The 20,976-nt window shown below is 39.9% G+C and overlaps 1 protein-coding gene across 1 annotated transcript in view; it reads right to left on the bottom strand.

Annotated features, from left to right (window-relative positions):
- The window catches only part of thsd7aa (thrombospondin, type I, domain containing 7Aa), a 132,253-nt gene that overhangs the window by 46,795 nt on the left and 64,482 nt on the right, over positions 1-20,976 (bottom strand). The window contains exons 5-7 of the mRNA XM_073858252.1: positions 18,132-18,287; positions 12,314-12,517; positions 518-712 (exon numbers count right to left, since the gene is read on the bottom strand). Of these exons, the coding sequence (XP_073714353.1) occupies positions 518-712; positions 12,314-12,517; positions 18,132-18,287 (555 nt within the window). The remainder of the gene's footprint in view (positions 1-517; positions 713-12,313; positions 12,518-18,131; positions 18,288-20,976) is intronic.

The following is a 20,976-nucleotide window of genomic DNA, read 5'->3' as shown; positions in this document are numbered from 1 at the left end:
CCAATTCGATAAAAAATTGTATGTATACAGCTAAGTGCATCTCTATGTGGACAGGCTCTATTTCAACAAAAAATATGTTATACTATATATTAAATAACCATTTTTGATAAGTGATGTAACTAATTAGATTTTATTATTTGGAAAACCAAAGTACACTGCAAAAAAAAAAAAACTGGAAATCGGTTGCTCATGAATAAATTAGGTTTTCTTAAAATGAAATTAACATTCATTTAAATTAAATTAATTTTAAGAAAACTTGATTTAATTATGTTGAACTGGTGTACATAATTAAATTAAGTAGATCTAACAATTTTTGAAAGAAAAATCATTTAAAGAAAACTTAATTCAATCATGTGCAACCCGGAGATTTTTTCAGTGTAGTTGTTATTTTTTTTTTTATAAATGCTTACAAATACACTTGCCATTTTAAAATGTTATATTAATGTTGAAAACCATGTCTGGGGTTTGTAGAGAGAGAGGTAGAGAGCAGTAATTTGGTAATTGGTAATATTCCCACCTTCGCCAGCATTATATGCTAGGATGGAGCGTGATCGGGTCTGCTTGCCCTCTGTGTTCTTCCCCGAGCAGGTGTTGGAACACAAAGACCAGGAGGTCCAGGGACTAAGCACACAGTCTTTGGGACAGGGCACCTCACACAGCGCAGGCATGGGGAGGATAGCGTCCCGACACAGCTGTTGGTCCACATATTCACCTACAAACAAACAAAACAGGACTGGTTATATTCTCACATGCAATAATGTGAAGCCCACATCTTTGTTGAAGCTAATCAGGATCCAAATGCAGTGGGACATGTAATAAATGTTGAAGTAAAATCTCTTGCAGTGTTAAAACACAATAAATACACCTACAGTAGATGTGAGGGCCCAAGAAGTAGCCACACATTAGTGGTAATGTAGACCACACCACACCTTTGCATACACATGTTCATTTTGATTTAATCATTAAAACAGTTTATTTCAGGATATGTTCAATAATCACACACAACAGTTAAGTCACTTATTCTTTATTTCTTTGGTTAATGTTACATGTTCATTTACATCATTTCTGATTTGGAGTGCACACAAATTAGTTATGTTGTATCTGTCATTTATACTTCTTTCTATTTGAGTTTAAGTTTACCGTAATGAGTGGTGTTGGTCTACCGAAGCCTTCAGCCATTATGTCCTGGGAGTGACAAAGATTGGAGTCCTGTTGGAAACCGAGATTTAAAGGAATGGTTCCTACGGGATGTACCATGTATTAAGAATGTATGGGGGAGGACTCATGATGATGGAAGTCTTTAAATTAATTTCTTTAGTTGTCCATTTATGATTCAGTTAAATTTGTAATATTTGTTGAGCTTTAATTCAAATTGTATTTGCTTGATTATATTTGGATCTTGTTTAATGTTATATGTTAAGTGTAATGTGTATTTATTTCCCCTTTTGTATTGTAATGGGCCCATCTTTCCCTTTATAAGTCGTTTGCTTTGTTCATTTGGTTGGGCTGGTTTAGCTGATTAGTTTCCTTTTTGTTTGTCCTTAGTTCTTTGTTGCAACAAGTTTTGATTTTGTATGCTGTTTTGGTTGACTTCAGTTGGGTTCAAATAAAGACCCATTTATTTTTCTAAAAAGACTTGGTGTTCTTCTTTCCTGACCGCTCAGGTCCCTCACATATGGTGGCAGCGGTGGGATGTTTGGTCAGTTAATGTTCACCAAGTCTTTGGTTTTTTTGCCCTCGTGGTAGGTTTTATTTACTTTTTCCAGTATTATGAGTCGTGGCAAGAAAAAGATGTCTAAACGACCTACCCGGCAGCCAGAAGAAGGATTTGAGGAGCAGGCTGGTTTGGAAGGAGCTGAAGGAGGAGAAGCAACAGAAGATAGAGATGTTTCAGTGACAGAGCTGGCAAATTTGCTTCGAGTCCATATGGCCAGGACAGAAGGCCGAGAATCTGTAAGGCAACAAGAACATGCAGACCAGGAGCGACGTTTTAAGGCCCTCCAGCACCAATTTAATTTACTGCAAATGGAAGTCCAAGCACGTACCTCCCCTATTCTACATGTTTCCGATACTGGTCCAGAAAGGCCTGATATGAACCCTTTAGGATCTTTAACCTCAGTTCAGGAAGAAGACGTTGGAGGCCCACCACTGTCTCAAATACCTCGATTAGAGAAGCTGTGTGATACAGATGATGTGGAGCACTTCCTAGTTGCTTTTGAGAGAATTGCGGCTGCTTGTAGATGGACCAGAACTGACTGGGTGTGGCATTTGGTCCCTCTATTGACTGGTAAGGCACGAGCAGCTTATGTCAACATGGATGTGAGTGAGTCTACAGATTACGACAAAGTGAAGTCTGCCATTTTGAAGAAATATGATGTTAATGCTCAGACTTATCGTCAAAAGTTCCGCTCTCTGTCAGTAGACCCCTCTGAAAATCCAAAAGAGCTTTACAATCGGCTTAAGGAATTATTTGGAAAATGGATCCAGCCTAAAGGAAAAACTGTGGAGGAGGTGAGTGAGATTATTATTTTGGAACAATATCTGAGAATGCTATCTCCTGAACTTCAGGTTTGGATTCGAGAGCGAGATCCCAGAGCAGCAGCAGCTTTGGCAGATGTTTTTGTGGCAGCCAGGGGAAAGAATAAGTCCTGGGCCTGGAGATCTAGTAATGACCGTCGGTCCCCAGAAGTGCCACATTTCCAACAAAGAAAAGCAGAACTGTCTGGTAAGCCTCTTATGGGGAAACCTACTTCAGCCAAATTAAGTTTTGCACCTAAACGACCTCCCATATGCTATTTATGTGGTCAAGAAGGGCATACTAAACCCAATTGTCCGAAGAACTCTGCTCACCTTGCACATCTATGTTTTGTACCGAGACATGAGACAACCAAACATTCAGTTACCTCCAAGACTACAAATGTAGAGATTAACGGTGAGAAATTGATGGCTTTAATTGACACTGGCAGTGATCAGACCCTTGTAAATAAGAAATTTGTTTCACCATCTTTGATCAGTTCAGCAAACCGACTGCCTATTTGTTGTGTACATGGTGATGAGAGACTGTTGCCTACTGCCAATGTTTATGTTAAGATAAAGAATCAAACTTACCTGTTGGAAGTGGGAGTATCTGATAATTTGCCCTTTCCAGTTATCTTGGGTCGAGATGTACCTGTCCTGTTGGAGTTGTTGTACCCAGTGCAGACCTGTCATATGGTGGTAACTAGAGCGAAATCAAGCCAGTCAGAAGAGTCTGGACACACACTGAGTGCTCTACCTTTCTTTAATGCAGAAATTGAGCCCGGGATGCCAAAGAGAAAAAAAGACTCGATGTGAAAAGAGGCAGGAGAAGGTAAAATATGCTGCTTCTAAAATGTCAGAAGTTACTAACTGCAATTTGCCTGTAAACTTTCAGTTGCCTACAAACATCATTCAGATGCAACAGGAAGATACCAGTCTCAAGGAGTGCTTTACCAAAGCTGAAGAGGTAAGAGAGGAGCTTATACATGGCAAGACCATAACCTTTGTAGTAATTGAGGGAATACTTTACCGTCAGATTGGGCCATTGAAACAGCTGGTGGTTCCACAGTGTGTTCGAGAAGTGGTTTTACATCTGAGCCACTCAATTCCTTGGGCTGGCCACCTTGGGAAAAATAAGACCACTGCAAGGATCAAGAAATATTTTTATTGGCCCGGTTTGAAAGCAGATGTGACACAATTCTGTAAGAGCTGTCCTATTTGTCAAAAGGTTTCTCTCAAACGTCCACATCGAGCCCCACTACAACCCCTCCCGGTGATTGGCACTCCATTTGAGAGGCTTGGGATGGATGTCGTTGGTCCGGTGGAGCGAAGTCGATCAGGAAATAGATTCATGCTGGTAATAACTGACTACGCTACAAGGTATCCAGAGGTATTTCCATTACGATCTGTGAAGGCTAAACCGATAGCTGCTGCTTTAGTTCAACTGTTTTCAAGAGTTGGGTTCCCTGCAGAGATCTTAACCGATCAGGGCACTAATTTCATGTCTACTCTGTTAAAACAGGTCTACAGGCTCTTGGGAATTAAGAGCATTCGTACTACTCCTTACCATCCTCAAACAGATGGGCTAACTGAGCGATTCAACCAGACTTTAAAGCAAATGCTCCGCAAGTTTGTCAGTGAGTCCGGTCGAGATTGGGACCAATGGCTGCCATATCTTCTCTTCGCCTATAGGGAAGTTCCACAGGCCTCTACGGGGTTTTCACCCTTTGAGCTGTTATATGGTTATGAGGTCAAGGGGCCACTGGGCCTGCTGCAAGGAATGTGGGAAGGAAGTAATGGAGTGTCAGAGCCCACGAATGTTGTCTCCTATGTTTTGCAAATGAGAGAACGTCTGAAAGAAATGACATCTTTGGCACAGAAGCACTTGGGGGAAGCCAGAGAGCAGCAAAAGACTTTGTATGATCCACGAGCTCGACAGAGAAATCTGGAAGTAGGTCAAAAGGTACTTGTTATGCTGCCTAGTCGAGAAAGTAAGCTCCTAGCAAAATGGCAGGGTCCTTATGATGTCAAGAAGCAACTGGGTCCTACCACTTATGAGATCAGTATGCCCGGTCAAGAGCGTTCCAGCCGAGTGTTACATGTCAATCTGTTAAAGGAGTGGGTTCCCCGACCTGAGACAGCACAGTCTTTAATGATTCGTTGTGTTGAAGAGGAAGAGTCAGATGATCAGTACCTGCCTCAGCCAGTTTCTGGGTCTATCAGCCTAGACCATCTAACAGACTCCCAGCAATTGCAGGTACGAGCTCTCTTTACTTCAAAAGTATTTTCTGAATACCCTGGCTTTACTACATTGCTTGAACATGATGTGGTACTTAAACCTGATGCAGTTGTGAAACGTCAGAGTTATAGGATACCCGAGCGACTACAGGAGACCTTGAAGGAGGAAGTAGACCTAATGCTTCGCCTAGGGATCATTGAACCATCAAACAGTGAGTGGTGCCATCCAATAGTCCTTGTACCAAAGAAAGATGGGAGTATGCGATTCTGTATTGACTTTCGATACTTGAATTCAGTGTTTAAGTTTGATTCATACCCTACACCACGTATCAGTGATCTAATTGACCGTTTGGGGCGGTCCAAGTATTTGACGACAATGGACTTGTCTAAAGGGTATTGGCAGATTCCACTAACTCCATCATCTCGACCACTAACTGCTTTTAGGACACCAGATGGTCTTTTCCATTTTAAAGTCTTACCCTTTGGCCTACATGGGGCTGTGGCAACCTTTCAGAGGTTAATTGATCAGGTGCTGCATGGACTAACTTTTACTTCTGCATATCTTGACGATATTGTTGTTTACAGTAACACCTGGGAGGAGCATGTGCAGCATCTTGGAGTAGTTTTGCAGCGTCTAGAGAGAGCTGGCTTAACTGTCAACCCTAACAAGTGTGCTTTTGCTAAGCAGGAGACCGAATACCTAGGATATGTCATTGGCCAAGGTGTTGTGCGACCACAGGTGGGAAAAATTCAGGCCTTGGAGAAATGTCCGGTGCCTCAGACACGCAAGGACGTGCGGTCCTTCCTAGGTATGGCAGGATTTTATCATCGCTTTATTCCAAACTTTTCCAGTATAGCTGCTCCACTTACGGATATGGTAGGCGCACGTTGCCCAAACCGACTGAATTGGACTGAAGAGAGGTTAAAAGCCTTTCGGGACATTCAGCAAGCATTGACAACTGATACTGTTCTCTATAATCCTGACTTTAGTCAGTCTTTCATTGTCCAGACAGATGCTTCTGAGAGAGGTATAGGAGCAGTCCTGTTGCAGGGACCACCACAGAGTCAACGGCCAGTAGCTTTTATTAGTCGCAAGTTGTTCCCAAGAGAGGTGCGTTACTCAACTGTGGAAAAAGAATGCTTGGCCGTAAAGTGGGCCCTGGACTCCTTAAGGTATTACCTGCTAGGCCGTGAATTTACTTTGGAGACCGATCATAAGGCATTACAGTGGTTGCAGAAAATGAAGGACTCTAATGGAAGGATTACGAGATGGTACCTTGCCATGCAACCCTTTAGATTCAAGATTCAACATGTACCCGGTCCAGTTAATGTTACAGCTGACTATCTCTCTCGCTGTACCAGCGAGATTCTGGAAGAGGGGGGAGATGTGAGGGCCCAAGAAGTAGCCACACATTAGTGGTAATGTAGACCACACCACACCTTTGCATACACATGTTCATTTTGATTTAATCATTAAAACAGTTTATTTCAGAATATGTACATTCATCACACACAACAGTTAAGTCACTTATTCTTTATTTCTTTGGTTAATGTTACATGTTCATTTACATCATTTCTGATTTGGAGTGCACACAAATTAGTTATGTTGTATCTGTCATTTATACTTCTTTCTATTTGAGTTTAAGTTTACCGTAATGAGTGGTGTTGGTCTACCGAAGCCTTCAGCCATTATGTCCTGGGAGCGACAAAGATTGGAGTCCTGTTGGAAACCAAGATTTAAAGAGATGGTTCCTACTGGATGTACCATGTCTTAAGAATGCATGGGGGAGGACTCATGATGATGGAAGTCTTTAAATTAATTTCTTTAGTTGTCCATTTATGATTCAGTTAAATTTGTATTTTTTGAGCTTTAATTCAAATTGTATTTGCTTGATTATATTTGGATCTTGTTTAATGTTATATGTTAAGTGTAATGTGTATTTATTTCCCCTTTTGTATTGTAATGGGCCCATCTTTCCCTTTATAAGTCGTTTGCTTTGTTCATTTGGTTGGTCTGGTTTAGCTGATTAGTTTCCTTTTTGTTTGTCCTTAGTTCTTTGTTGCAACAAGTTTTGATTTTGTATGCTGTTTTGGTTGACTTCAGTTGGGTTCAAATAAAGACCCATTTATTTTTCTAAAAAGACTTGGTGTTCTTCTTTCCTGACCGCTCAGGTCCCTCACAGTAGAGATTTAAAAAAAGGAAAATAAAACCTCACTGATTTGACATTGTGTTAAATTGCGTGAACATTAATCCGATTGTCACTGTGCGTAAATTAATCTACTCACACAGAGAATGTGATACACTGCCAAGTGTTGCACTATGCCAGACATTCAGGCAGGACAAACCACCCACACTCACACCCATGTATTCTTCTGAATTCCCATTAATAGAAAATAATTTCCACACTAATAGATTGAATGCATGCATCTGTGACCTTAACATTCAAGGTTACACTGTCATCTTCGCGTAAAAACAAAACAAAGCAAAAAAGTAGTTTTGCTTGCAGAGGTCATTTAAATAACCTATTTTAGGACATCAACCCCTCTGTGGACGGCGCACCAGCCGCCGTATCGATCAGTACACCCCATCCCTGAAAAAAGCCCATAGTGACAGAAAACCCACTGAGTCAGATGACACTGCGGGACCCCATGAGACACAACAGATCCATTCTCATCAGCACCAGACAACAAGGATCAATAATGCAGAGAAGAGGGGAGGCACAGGGGAACAATGACCAGTGCTTAAAACTGGGGCTGAAAAAGAGTTAAGACTTCTTCACATAATGGTCCATTACAGACACTCGTGTGCATTTTAAAGAGTCTGATTTGAGCAAACAGAAACTGTCCGTGTCCAAACATTATTTTAAAGCACAATTTTTCTGTAGGACGGTATCCGAGTTTTGGTGGTGGTTTGGCTACCATTGTCCAAGCTGGTGGTCATTACAAGCTAAAAATGTTTCTAACCAAACTTACCTGGATTAAAAATTAAACGGTATACTTTGTTGAGAAAACAAACAAACAAACAAATCAACTGTCTTCATGAATCACTCAGTGAGTACCCACTGGGACAAATGTAATAACAGCTGTACGTCTACCCTTTACACATCTCAGATGTGTTAAACCTCGCCTGTGTCTGACTCTCCCCTGATGGAAAGTAACAGACAGCACCTGACATTTCCTCTATCGAGCGCTGTCACAATCTGATGAGGCTGCACGCTACTCGTCCCAAAACTAATGAGAAAGTTTAACTAAATGCAGAGTGATTCTGAGGGACATACTAAGATAATTTAATTTATATGGACATCTCTATGTGGTGCTAGAATAACATATTTACCACATACTCATCTGTAAGGCAGGACAAAGAGAAAGGTGACCTTGAAAAAATCTGATTATTTCTCACTGCACCAAGGTATCTGGACATAATTGGGTCAACATGTTGCAGCAAGCCTATGGCTAGAGAGTGAAAAGTAATGGCTGGGATTTCTTACTGTTTTTGGACTCTATTGAGAGTACTACATCATTCAGGTAGAGCTTGCAGAAATATATGTGGATTGCATATTAGGGCTGTCAAAAGAATTAAATGTTTAATCTAGATCAATCACATGATTGTCATGAGTTAAGTCGCGATTAATCACAAGTTAATCGCACATTTTTTATCTGTTCTAAATGTACCTTAATTTAACACTTTTGAAGTATTTTGTGTAGCGACACGAAAGGCATGTCACAATGCTTTGTTTTTGACGGCTTGGGAGTGAGAATGCATTGTCTTTAGATTATATATGATATTTTTTTGGCAGAAAACATAAGGGGGGGGGGGGGTTATGCTATTTCATGCATTCTGACTTATTAACACAGTTTAAGAGTTGTAATCCTCATGCTGAACATAAGCAAAGTGTTAAAAAAGCAGTTGAGTTTGTGACGTGAGTATTTCTGGGCCAAAGTCACACCTCTTTTACCTACAAGTTTCTGAAAGTTTTTTTCGAATGGGGGGTATCTGTTACGACTGATTGACCCCATATTCTTTTATGGGTCTTTACCCCCAGAAAAGAACGCCTGCCCTGCACGTCAAGTGAGAGCGAGAACGCGCATTAGCATTGCTCCGTTGATTAGAAGTCACCAGTATCACTGCACAGCACGCAACAACATTGTTTTATCAAGATTGTTTGACAAAAGAAATGTGTATTTGGATGTAAGGAGAAGAAAACCTTATATAGCTTGTCCTGTCTTAAGTGGATGCAGTTCATCAACGTAATTGCAAATGGGTTTATGTTTGTTCCCTGGCTGCATTTCGTAGAGGATTGCTTTACAAACAAGGCCCAGATAGATGCCGGATTTGCCACTTGTTTACAACTGATGGAGCGGTTCCAATTTTAAAAGACCCTGTTTAGGAGTCGCAACCACAGGCTTAAAGGAGCATTTCACCCGTAGAAACATTAAACTTTATTTAAAGTGTGTCATATTTGTAATCGAAATGTAACATACATTTAGAATTTGGTGCCTATTTGACCAAGAAAATGGGTGTTTGTAGTCTCACTCCCTCAACAAAGATATTGGACTTCCTTCTTTCAATGATGCAAAATGATGATTTTTACATCATTGAAAGATGGAAGTGCAACACTGAAATCTGTATTTCTCCAGTCTCAGCGGCAACTGAGAAAATGATGCATGACCATTCAAAAACATGACTGGGGTTCTAACTATACAAAGCTTTATGCAAATGGGTGAAGTGTCCCTTTAAGTAAATCAAAATCTCACGTGTTTTGTTTGCAATTGGCGCATACGTGCATGTAATGTAAACAACAGCAAACATTTTCGCCTCAGTTGGAATTGTACTGCACTTACGACATTTTCTCCTTTTAAACGGGCAAATGCAGAAAAAACACATCAAGATTTATCTTTTTTTTTATTAAAAAGCGGATAAACAAACAAGGATTAATTACCAGATAGAGATGTCCTGCTGTAATCGTTGCTGTTGTTCCTGTTGATCAATTACTGACTCAGTATCCAATTCCGCATCATATGCGTAAGGCTGTATCTGACTGTAAGCCATAGTTATTTAAAAAAAAGTTTTTATTTAAGTTTGATTTACATCAATGTCACAGCTGTTAGATTAGTATCCAAAGGCTGCGCGTATTCGTAACTCTTTAGCTCCGCCCACCGTACACAAGTGTTCGTTTTTCTCCAGAAAAAAACAGAATGGCTGTTCTGAATTCGAATTAAAATTATATTTTTAATTCAAAAACAAAAAGTTTTACAAACAGTATGCAAATTTAAACATGAACTCTTTCGCCGCCAGCATTTTTAAAAAAAAGTTGCCAGCCAGCACCAGATCTTTGTGTTTTTGTCAAATAAAGAAAATAAACAAGGTGTGCATCCAGACATTTCTGTCTCCGCCAGCTGTCTCTCAAAACACGTTACAAAAATAAATTGAAACTCCGCAAATACTCGTCACACAAACATGATACACATATCCAAAGAAAGCTTGAAATGTCTACTTTTAAACAAGCTAAATATAATCGAAAACAAATAATGCCTGTTTATGTAATCTGCATTGAAGTAAAGAGAGTACCGTTTTTCCTGGCTGACTTCATTATCTTTAATTCGGTCACGCCCACAGGCGGTACCCGCTGTTGACATGGAAATCAACAGACGAGAGGTTCAAACCATAATAAACAAAGCCTAAAGTTTATCAGATTTAAAGACTTTACCGCATGTTTGGATTATAAACTTTATACACACACGTGAGGAATATCTTCATTTATGTCTGGACATTGAGGAAGAGCATTAATCTTTAACGTTACCTTAGAAGAACAATGGAGGACGCACTGGAGCTGCAAAAACACCACATTTTGAGCAAAAAGCAGAGATAATTCCCTTTTTATGTTGGACTTTTCATAGAGATCCCATTCAGAGCGACCTTTAAAACAGACACGGACATGCAGCCGCTTGCCATAGGGCAATACTTCCGGGTTTAAAAAAAAAAGTTGCGGCCACCTGGTGGATAATAGCGGTATAGGGAAAATCCGGAAATACTCGTTATTGGCAGGGAAGCGTTTTCGCTTGATTGACGAGATATCTCATCAATGGCGGCGAAAGAGTTAAGATATTCAGCTGGGGAAGTAAAAATCATTGATAATTAAAACTTCAATGCATAAAAAAATCTATCTATTCCCTCATAAAGTATTGTCGCTGCATATGGTATGTTAAGGTGTCTCCAGGTAACTGTCTATGTGATGGGCTAGGTTAGAGGACTGGAGGGGATGTGGTAGTCGTCTCTGTGGTGACAGCTGAGGTTTAGGCAGTATGACACCTTCAGCTGGTGTGAATGGGACGGCTGATTATGAGCCTTGCAAAACTGATTGAGTTGAACGCCCTTTCTCTCTTTCCATCTCTCTCTCTCTCTCTCTCCCCTGAGTCCTCATTAGCGATGTGAAAGCTGAGGTTCAGGAATGTCGCAGTAATTGCCATGTCCGCACACTGAAATTTACTAGCACAAGGAGCGAAACGTTAGGAGGATGTAAAATAGAATTACAGCATGCGCCCATAATTGATTCATTAATGCAATTCCGAATCGTGCCGCACCTCCAGACAAGATAGCAATACAAAAAGCAGAAAGAAGTCAGAGAGCTGGTGGTTCTATTTAAAAATTGAACATTGTACCTCATATCCACAATAATTTAAGGTTAATTAATTTTGATAGGCTGCACCGAATCAATCTATTTCATTTCTGCATGTTGACAGCAGACTTCCCATTTCTCTCAACAAGTATTCATTTTATTTTTGCTAAAGTAGTTACTCAGCTACACACTGCTTTCTATTATATGAAATTAATTAGACAGCATAAATTAGAAATGCGGTTGTTTGGCGTTCCCTTGTTTACCAGACCAATTTGCTAGACCACACAATCCCATTAGGATTCCTGGTACAACATAGCTGGACTAAACATCTGTAAAGCCTAAAAACAACATAATCATTCCTTAATGGTTATACAATAATAAGCAAATTGTGCTTCATATGGTTCATTTGCTTGAGGGTGTGTATACAGTATGATTAAACTAAAGCGTATCTATTTCAGCAAGCTATTGCTCGCACTTGTCCCCAGGTTAAGTGCATATTCTTCAGATCTCACAGATGGTGCTGGTGTTGGTTTGATGCTGTTGGATAGTTTCAGGTCTTTGAGGTAGTTAGAAGGCAAACCACCTCAACACACGGCTTTGTGTTTAGCAGGCTAAAAGCCAGCAGTGCCACATCTTATTGCTCTGAATTTCCCCTCTGGCTTACCTAACAACAGAAAACTACAAGCAGCCACCTGTGCAAAAACAGCAATTGCTACATCGGGCAAACATCCAGAACATAAGCCCCACGGACAGAGTTCAAGAATGGACCCAGCTGTACAAGAACTAAACAATCTGGGCTGTTTGTGTTGTACACGCCTGGAAATGACCCTTAAACAAAAAGTCTATTAAAGCAAACGATTTTTAATTAGTCTAAATGAATAAAAATACAACAGAATTAACATGGCCGTATAATGCAGATGGTCGGCATGTGTATCACTTACCATCACTGTTGACACATTGCACTTGTGGGTTCTGGGTTCCTGGACCGCATACTTTGTCATTGTCAGGAACACAGTCCTCCAGCTTCACCACCAGCCAATCATAACAACTGGGCTCCTCACAGGGAATCGCTTCAGTCAGGTGGGGACAATTTCCTGTCCCACCGGTGGGCTCATTCACAATCTTTCTTTTCCTCAGTTTGAAACCTGTGGACAAACACAGATTAGATGCTTGTGATTGGCTGAAGCCATTTAAGATGGCATGCTAACTGTTTTATAAGAAGTTAACGCAAATCTGTCATGTTTCCTTGTAAATAAGACATGATCAGACTCTTATGTATCCATGTGTTTCTCAAAGGCAGAAGTAAGTGATGCAACGTATTTCCTTTCCGGTCCAAGACTTCCGTTTCAATAGCCATCCGGTGGAAAGCAGTGCAGTGGGAGCACGCATAAAACATGATTTAAATATTTAGTTATAGTCAATATTTACTACACCTGCCATGTATGAACCAGTGTGAGGATGAAATTAAGAAGTGGCTTGATATATGAAGATATATTCAATCATTTCGTGTTGTTGATCGGAGGCGACGGGTCTTCAATGCGCAAATATAAAAGCACAGAGACATACCAGTATCTTTACAATGGAAAAGTCAGTCGAGTGTTTTTACGTGGAATTTACCAAGACTTCGCGTTTTTAACTTTTCAGGGGCTGGTTTAAAATGTCACAACTGTCCCTCTGGTGTCAAGTTTTTTTTAAACAGCAATTTTTAATGGACTTGTTTATGGCGACACGTCAAGCTTCTCGTGGTCGGACACAGTCAGCAGTATCTTTCTCATTCAACACATTGTAAGTTATTTGAACAAACCATAATAAACATATTAAACTACTACATGTATTGAGTATTGTTTTCGTTTTATTAAAATATTATTACATTACTTTTTACGCACTAGGTGGAGACATGAGCTTATGAAATTATTTGCTTACTTTTTAAAGTATTTGCTTTTTCATTTAAAACATAACAAAAGTACGTGTAAACACATTACAAACTATTATAGACATTAACTAAGCAGATTATGTTGTATATATTCTGTACTGTAATCGCATTTTTGTAATAATATATAGTAGCAGAATAAATAAATCAGCATATTTTTGTCGGCATAATATTAGTTGTTTTAAACATATTTATTGTCAGTTTCTATGAAGGTTTAACTGGATAGATTTGGAAATACAGATCATGAGTGCATGTGCGCCACATACACATTCAGCTGTTGTGCGGGTTAAAACAAATGTTTTGTAGAGATTTACTGCGTTTGTATTAGCTATTATGGCAACCCCTAACTGCACAAATTATGTCGGTCTTCTTGGATTTCATAATAAAGATTAATCTGCCAGTCAAAACAGCACACTTGTGTCCTTCGCAATAGACTACAAGCTTTAGTGGCTCACAGGAAGTCACAAACTGGAAAGGCGGCACCCAAATTTACGTCAAGAAACAAACATTTGAAATACCTTATTTTCACAAAATAATGTCACTTTAGTGTTTTAAAAAATATATTTGTATTGTTTTTTAACAAATTTGCCTGTCTTTCACCGCAAAACCCTCTAAGTGCATGCAAGCTTTTTTGGACAAGACAGAGTAAACGATTGCAAAATCAATAAAGATGCACCCAGAAACATTGCAAATGATGAAAATCAGAATGTAGAAATAATAAAACTAAACCACATATTAGGGGGCACTGTGATCCATGTCACTGCCACATTTGGGTTGTATTCAGGTCCAGGTACACACAAGTGACACAAATTTGAATGTGATTGTGAAAAATGTGAAAAAGCACGTATTATGAGCTCCTAATTATCCGCAATTTAACTCAAAATGCTGGCTTGTTTCAACCCAAAATGCTGGGTCAAAAATAAACACTTTCTGGGTTATTTTCAGCCCAGCTGTTGGGCTTGTCCCTTTTTGACCCAATGCTGTGTTGAAAATAACCCAGACTTTTATATCTTTTTATAAATACTATATAATAATAATAATAATATATAATAATAATATATATGAAATAATAATACAGTTCTTATTCTCTGAAGAGTCCTAAAAATACACCATTTTAAATTATGCTATTTTATACTATTTTTACAAATTATAAAACATTTAGCACATGATTGTGGAATATCACTGCTAGTCAATGAAGAATCTAAGCAGCCTTCAAAACCCAACCAGGTAGTTGAAGGTTGCATACAGTAGATGCGAAAAGGCATTTTAGCAAACCATAGCTCAGCGTCTTCATACCCCAGTATGAAGGCATCATTTCTCAGCTTTTCATCACATCTATTGATTTAACTGGTTGACATGACTAGTGGAAGAACAAAGCCCACTTAACCATCACAGTGTGTCATTGAGCAATAACTGCAAAATTAAATTTAAAGTATCAGCTCATTGAGTGCAGCAGATGACAGAAATTACTGGCGCAGCTCATCATAATGAATTTTATTATTCTTCCCTCATTACGCTCCCTTTTTATCAAAGCGACTAATGCATTCAGCAATCCATTAATACTGAAGAGGCTTTGACTCCGGGGGAATTCCCATTAAAGGGCGAGGAAAGGACGCGGGCCGTCACAAGGTCACCAAACACGTAACCCCTAATTCTGTTGCCAAGCCCTGGCTTCTGGTTAAGTCCACATTGCTGTCTGGGGCTGATAAGGTAATATGGGAGTAGGGGGCCTTTAGGAGTTAGCCCGAGATGCCGGCATCGTCCCTTTCTCTGATTACTTCTGTCTCTGGCTCTCCTCCTGGCTTTATTTAATCAGAAGGTCAGCACGGAGCTCATTGTGGTTGGGGAAGGTGGGGGCCTGTAAGAGGATTGTATCGCATTGTGTCAGTCAGCCCTCAGGTGTGTATGTGTGCGTGTGCACTCGCTCTTTATCAGACAAAGCAGGATACTGGATTTCATATGACCCCCTGTTAATAAAAAAACAAGACAAAAGCCCCAGTCGTCGAGAAATCTCATCCAAATCTCATGGGTCATCACACCCCAGGTGCACACAGACACATTATTGGTTGAGATGTCACTGGTAATTTGTTCCTTATCTCACATCAGGCTTATTTTTCTACCTTGTTCAGGCTATAATAAAGATTACCAATATATAACAGCATCTCTGTCATAATAACACAATACAGTATATAACTCGCTGGGTTCATTTCTTCTACAGTATGCTAGGATGTTTTAAGCCAAAATGATGAGTTGGTGTAACCCATTGTTGGGTCATATATAAACATTTCTCGGTTTAATTTTACACTTCGTTTTAAAATGTCACAAATCTGAAATTCTGAATTTTGTCTTACCCTGAATCTAAAACTAACTATGACGGATGATGAGTTTAGTTAATAACCACTGATGTACACTGTCTCATTCCCTTCATGGTGTAGAAGAATAAACACTCCTCTCTTTCACCATCTCCCTGAATAATGAGCAGGCACACACAATATAAACACAAGTGATGAAGCGTGCCATTAGAGGTATATGCTGTAAAGTATGCAGCGTGGGTGTTTGAAAAGAGACAGAGTGCAGGATAGATTTAGAGAGAATCCATCATTAAGATGCATAGTGGAGAATTTCCTCCCATCCCATCCTTCCGAGTCGCTTCATTAGGGAAGAGTCAATATGCATTAGTCATGGCACGGGTCGCTGTCCCAGCCATAATTAACCAGAAAAGCAGCCAGCATGCCAGCACCTTTGATACTCTAGTAACAACTGTCAGCATTTGAAGAATCGAGAATCAGTAGAAATCAGTACACAACATCATCCTGCAAATCCCCCCAATCTTTCTAGTGGCTCCATTTTTTCGTCTATAACGTGCCTGGTTTTAAAACCTTTAAGAATAAATCTTGCTCCAGCAGACCTTAAGTTTATGGGGTGGGCGCTGATGGTGCTGATAGAGGCGAGAAGAGAGGCGATTTGAGTTATGTGTTGAAAGGGGTTCTGTACACAATTCATGAGATTTATAATGAAAGGGGTCGTTTTATTGATCTGCTCTAGTTTTAGACTAGCGAGATGGGTGAAATGCCGGCTCTACAAACAGGACTGTAATGCTGCGTTCACACCAGCCGCAGTATAGGCGTCAAGCGCGAGTGCTTTCAATGTTAAGTCAATGTAAAGACGCGTTGACGTGCGTCTGGAGGTCGTGCAGCGCGAATGAGGTGTTTAGCGCGGTGCGGTAAACGCGATTCCGCCTCATTCGCTTGTCTAGTTCGCGCGAATGGCACGAATTGAGTGTTGCCGTGGGAAATGCGCGAGTTGATAAATTTGAACTTTGGCGGAAAAAACAATCAGGAGCAGCTCTAGTAGTGACGTGATTACAGTAAGCGAGCAGAGTCGCAGAAGCCCCTCCCATGACGCAAATTTCCGCGTGAATGTCTCGATGATTAGAATTTCACGTGTGGCTTTCATGCGATAATGAAGCAAGTACAGTCAAAATGTTAAAGCGTCCAACTACACGCGGTACACGTGAATTTGACGCCTCAAACGCTTCTGGTGTGAACCCACCCACTAAACACAGGACGTCGGATAGACCTGCAGATCATGTCTATATTGGGTCCGTCGGTCCATTACCAATTCTGGACATCTATTCGATGTCCAAACTAGGTCCACTATTTGGACGTCCAACCATGACCCTACTTGGACGTCATATCTACTTGCAACATTTGACGTTTGAACTGGGTAATTTTTTGGACGTCATTTGGACGTCATATTTACGGGAACATTTGACGTTTGAACTGGGTAATTCTTTGGACGTCATTTGGACGTCTATGACAGGCCTATGTCTATATTAAATGATTAGGCCTATAAAAATGTGTTTATTTACAAATATCAGCATTATTGTACCAACACGATTAATACTTACGAATAGTCTATATTATTTATACAGTACTGTTTTTTCTGCTTTCCTGAATTATATACAAATTCATCTAAATGTACAATTAAAAATCTGTAATTAAATGTGTAGTTCGTTATATTAAAAGTATATGACCAAACTAACAATTTAACATGAAAATATTCTCACCTATTCTCATAATGTTGAGTTCATGCTATGAATGCAACAAGTGTGCCTTAAATACAATGCCAAGATATGGCTGTGTGGCCGAGTGGTTAGCGAGACTTGCTTGTAACCCAGAGATCGATGGTTCGAATTCCACAGCCGGCAGGTGTTTCGGTGTTGCAATGGATGGGTGAAGTGCAGAAACAATCATCTCTTTTCGCTTTTTTCATGTCTCTTTTCCTTACACAGAGGTCCTAAGGATGTAAACATTTAGACGTGCAGAAGACGTAGAGAAAAAGACGTCGCCTGGCGTTACAAAACAACCCCTTTTATGGACCGGAATCGGACGTCCAAAAATGACATGAAAAAGACGTCATTCCAACGTCACTTTGCGCAGTGGGCCATATAAGAGACAAACAACGCTTATGGTACCTTCACATGGGGCGTAAGCATTAACGTAAGCGTTCTCATTTAATTTTAATGGGTGACGTCATGTGTTTCCGAAATGAATTGTGGATCCGTCAGCGTCGCGTTACTGCCATTGCACGTGGCAGAAGTTGAACATTTCGTAACTTTTCAAGCACCAACGTGTGCGTCAGCCAATCAGATGGCCTTATGCAAATAATCTAGTGCGAGCACCAATTACTTTTATGCAAGACCAGAGGATTTGTTGCGGCCACTGTGATTGGCTGATGGCCACGCTTCAGACAAGCCTTTCAGCAAGCGTTAATAATTTCGCCCAGTGTGAATGCACCATTACAGTTCACCCTCAGATTGCACTCACCTTTCTTTGTAGATTGGTCTTGGCAGTTTTCAAAGGTGCAGGGACCCCATGCGCTCCAGGAAGACACCTCACATTCCACAGGACAGGGAATATGGCACATCTGGGTGGTGTTAGGAGGAACACCCAAACACAGGTCATTGTTCACTGGCCGGGAAGCTGAAGAGATGAAAACAAACACAGTTGAAGAGATTTCATACAAATTGAAACTAAATACACCACGCGGAATAAGATTTTAAATTTCATTTTTTTGTCTTTTGTTGATTTGATCAAACAAAGTGTGTTGAAAATGTATTTTATTTTCTATCTATGTCATTTTGCCATTGATAAGGATACTAAAAGACAGAAAACTACAGGAGAAATAAGATCAGGAAAAGATGCAAGCAAAACTAAAACTGTGTTGCTCTCATGCGCAGCAGCTCAAAGTGTGAGTACATCAACAAAAACCCATTAGTTTTGGCTAAGACTTTCAAGTGGGCCATCTCATGAAAATCTGACTTTTTTCATGTTTAAGTGCTATAATTGGGTCCACAGTGCTTCTATCAACCTAGAAAATGCGAAAAAGATCAACCCAGTAACTTAGTTTTGGTAAACCATTCTCTGAAAGCATGTGAAAAATAGGTAATTTAAATCTGGCTCCACTTGTGATGTTTTTATTTATTTGACACCTTAAAAAGTCTTGTGAAAGGTCCCCTTTAAAAGCCAAATAATAAATATTTATTTTACGGTAAAACATTGAAATATTAAAAAACATAATGAAACCTGAGAACACCCTTCTTATATAGACATGTTTTGGGATGCACACATTTTTCTAACTAATGTATCTCCCAAATATCTCCGAAAAAAACAGGGTCTTTGTTTTTCTTTTATCTGTAACTAGCACTTGCTGTGTGTATGTGTGTGTGTGTACAGCTCCAAGCTGTTGTTGACTTCCTGCAAGGTCAGTGCATAAATGTATCCGCCATGACACCCTGTGACAGATCTTTACTTCATTCACATGCAAATTGCTATGAAAGGTGCAGACTTTGATTGAGGCGTTTCTAAAAATTATTTGTGTAATACATAATTTCCAAAGCGATCTGAATGATTGATTGCATGACCGTGCCGGTACATTTCTGTGGAACTATTAATGATTCACGTGGGCTTGTTTAAAATAGAAATTAAAAAGGTTCATGAAGTGCTCCGCTGGGAAAAACATGCCCAGAAACATTCAATTTAGCGAGCTAAATTTACTCACTCTTCGTTCCAAAAGTGACACGTAAGAAATAAATTAGATGTCAAATTGTCAAATTGATAAAATTGATTTGCAAAAGAATTGACTTGCAAATGCATGACCCTTGTAACTGTTCCTTATTCCCACAATCAGATGTTTCTTTGCAATCCATATTAGTTACAATTGCGGCACTGTTGCACAAGGTTATTTAGCATAAAGACTGCATCTTATTTACTTGCCATTTAAAACCAGACACTAAATATGCTATGCCAAATAATTCATTTAAGTCATAATCATTAAAATTCAGGTTGCTTTTTTGCTTTGTGCTATGCTGCTCCTACTATTTGCTATGTGCATTTCCGAGCAAAGAGAATTTCCAGGATTTTTTTTTTACCAATCATGGCAGCAGTTTTTCAACAAATTGATTATAAATGACAATATATTGACAAGTGTGATGAGGGTAAGCAAACTTTCTGCATTTTATTTGATTTATTTCGTGAATGCATTATTGAGGTGTACTAAAACCTGACTCCCCGGCTCCACCACCCTGTTAACCCCCTCTGATTAATGACCCTCTCCTTGCAGCTTGACCTTGTTCAGGTGGCACAATGCTCGCTTGGATGCCAGATGGTCTGGAGTTTGCCCATCACGGGTCTATCTGGCCTAATTATGGCACAGGTATCCTATCAGTCCGTCTGGCATTCACCTGCTCACATAATTATCATCAATAACTACACCTGCCTGCAGGGCGGCGCTGCATGAATACCCCGTAACAAAACCGTACTATTGAATACATCAAAGGTCCACAACAGGGTGCTAAATTCATCAAATTCTGGAGAGCATCATGACCAAGGCGATTCGAATGAACAGTGGCGGCAATGTTGTCACATTCTGCTCTCGGTTCGTTTTGATTCTGCCAAAGAGATGTGTTAATGGATAAAGATTGAGACAGCAGCTGCTTCTCCCTGTTGTCTAAATGTCTGAAGTCACCCGCAGGCAGAGAAAATCAAGCACAGCTTCCTCAGGCCCAAACACTAGAGCAAAAAGACGGATGGGATGCGACATTGGCAGAGGAAAACAAGAAGCTGCTTTTGATATGTAAAATGGACACTTTGGAATTCATGACACAGACATAATCCCAAAATGATTGAAACTGAATTTTAAGCGCAAACAACACTTTTATATTCCTATGGAAATAATGCATTTGGAATTTGGTTGCATGTAGTTGCACAGGAATAGGAAAGGTGCAGGGAATTGTGGTTGTCCACCAATCAATTTCTATACAGGATTTAGATATGATCCTTAACGAAATGACCAGATTAAATCTGCTTAAACACATTGTCTGTCTGATCTGGACTAAACCGCAGATCCTGATGCTTTCATTGTCTGGCATTAACGTATATAAAACCTGTGAATAATTCCACTGACCCAGTGGCAAATCGCTTGGAAATGTCTAATCATGTGGAGCTTGAAATTAAACGCGCTCAAATTTGTTGGAAACTCCCTGTGGGGAAAAGTGCCCGATTGACTCTCCATTGATTAAAAGGAAAGCGGTTAAATTGGAAAGATGTGAGTCAGTGAACGATAAGGGAGTAGTAAAGAATACAAAGGTTCAGATGAGGGGATGGGTAAAAT

This window comes from Misgurnus anguillicaudatus, chromosome 20, assembly GCF_027580225.2.
Source record: "Misgurnus anguillicaudatus chromosome 20, ASM2758022v2, whole genome shotgun sequence".
Lineage (NCBI taxonomy): Eukaryota > Metazoa > Chordata > Actinopteri > Cypriniformes > Cobitidae > Misgurnus > Misgurnus anguillicaudatus.
The sequence above is the reverse complement of the archived record's forward strand: the minus strand, read 5'-3'. Positions and strand labels throughout refer to the sequence as shown.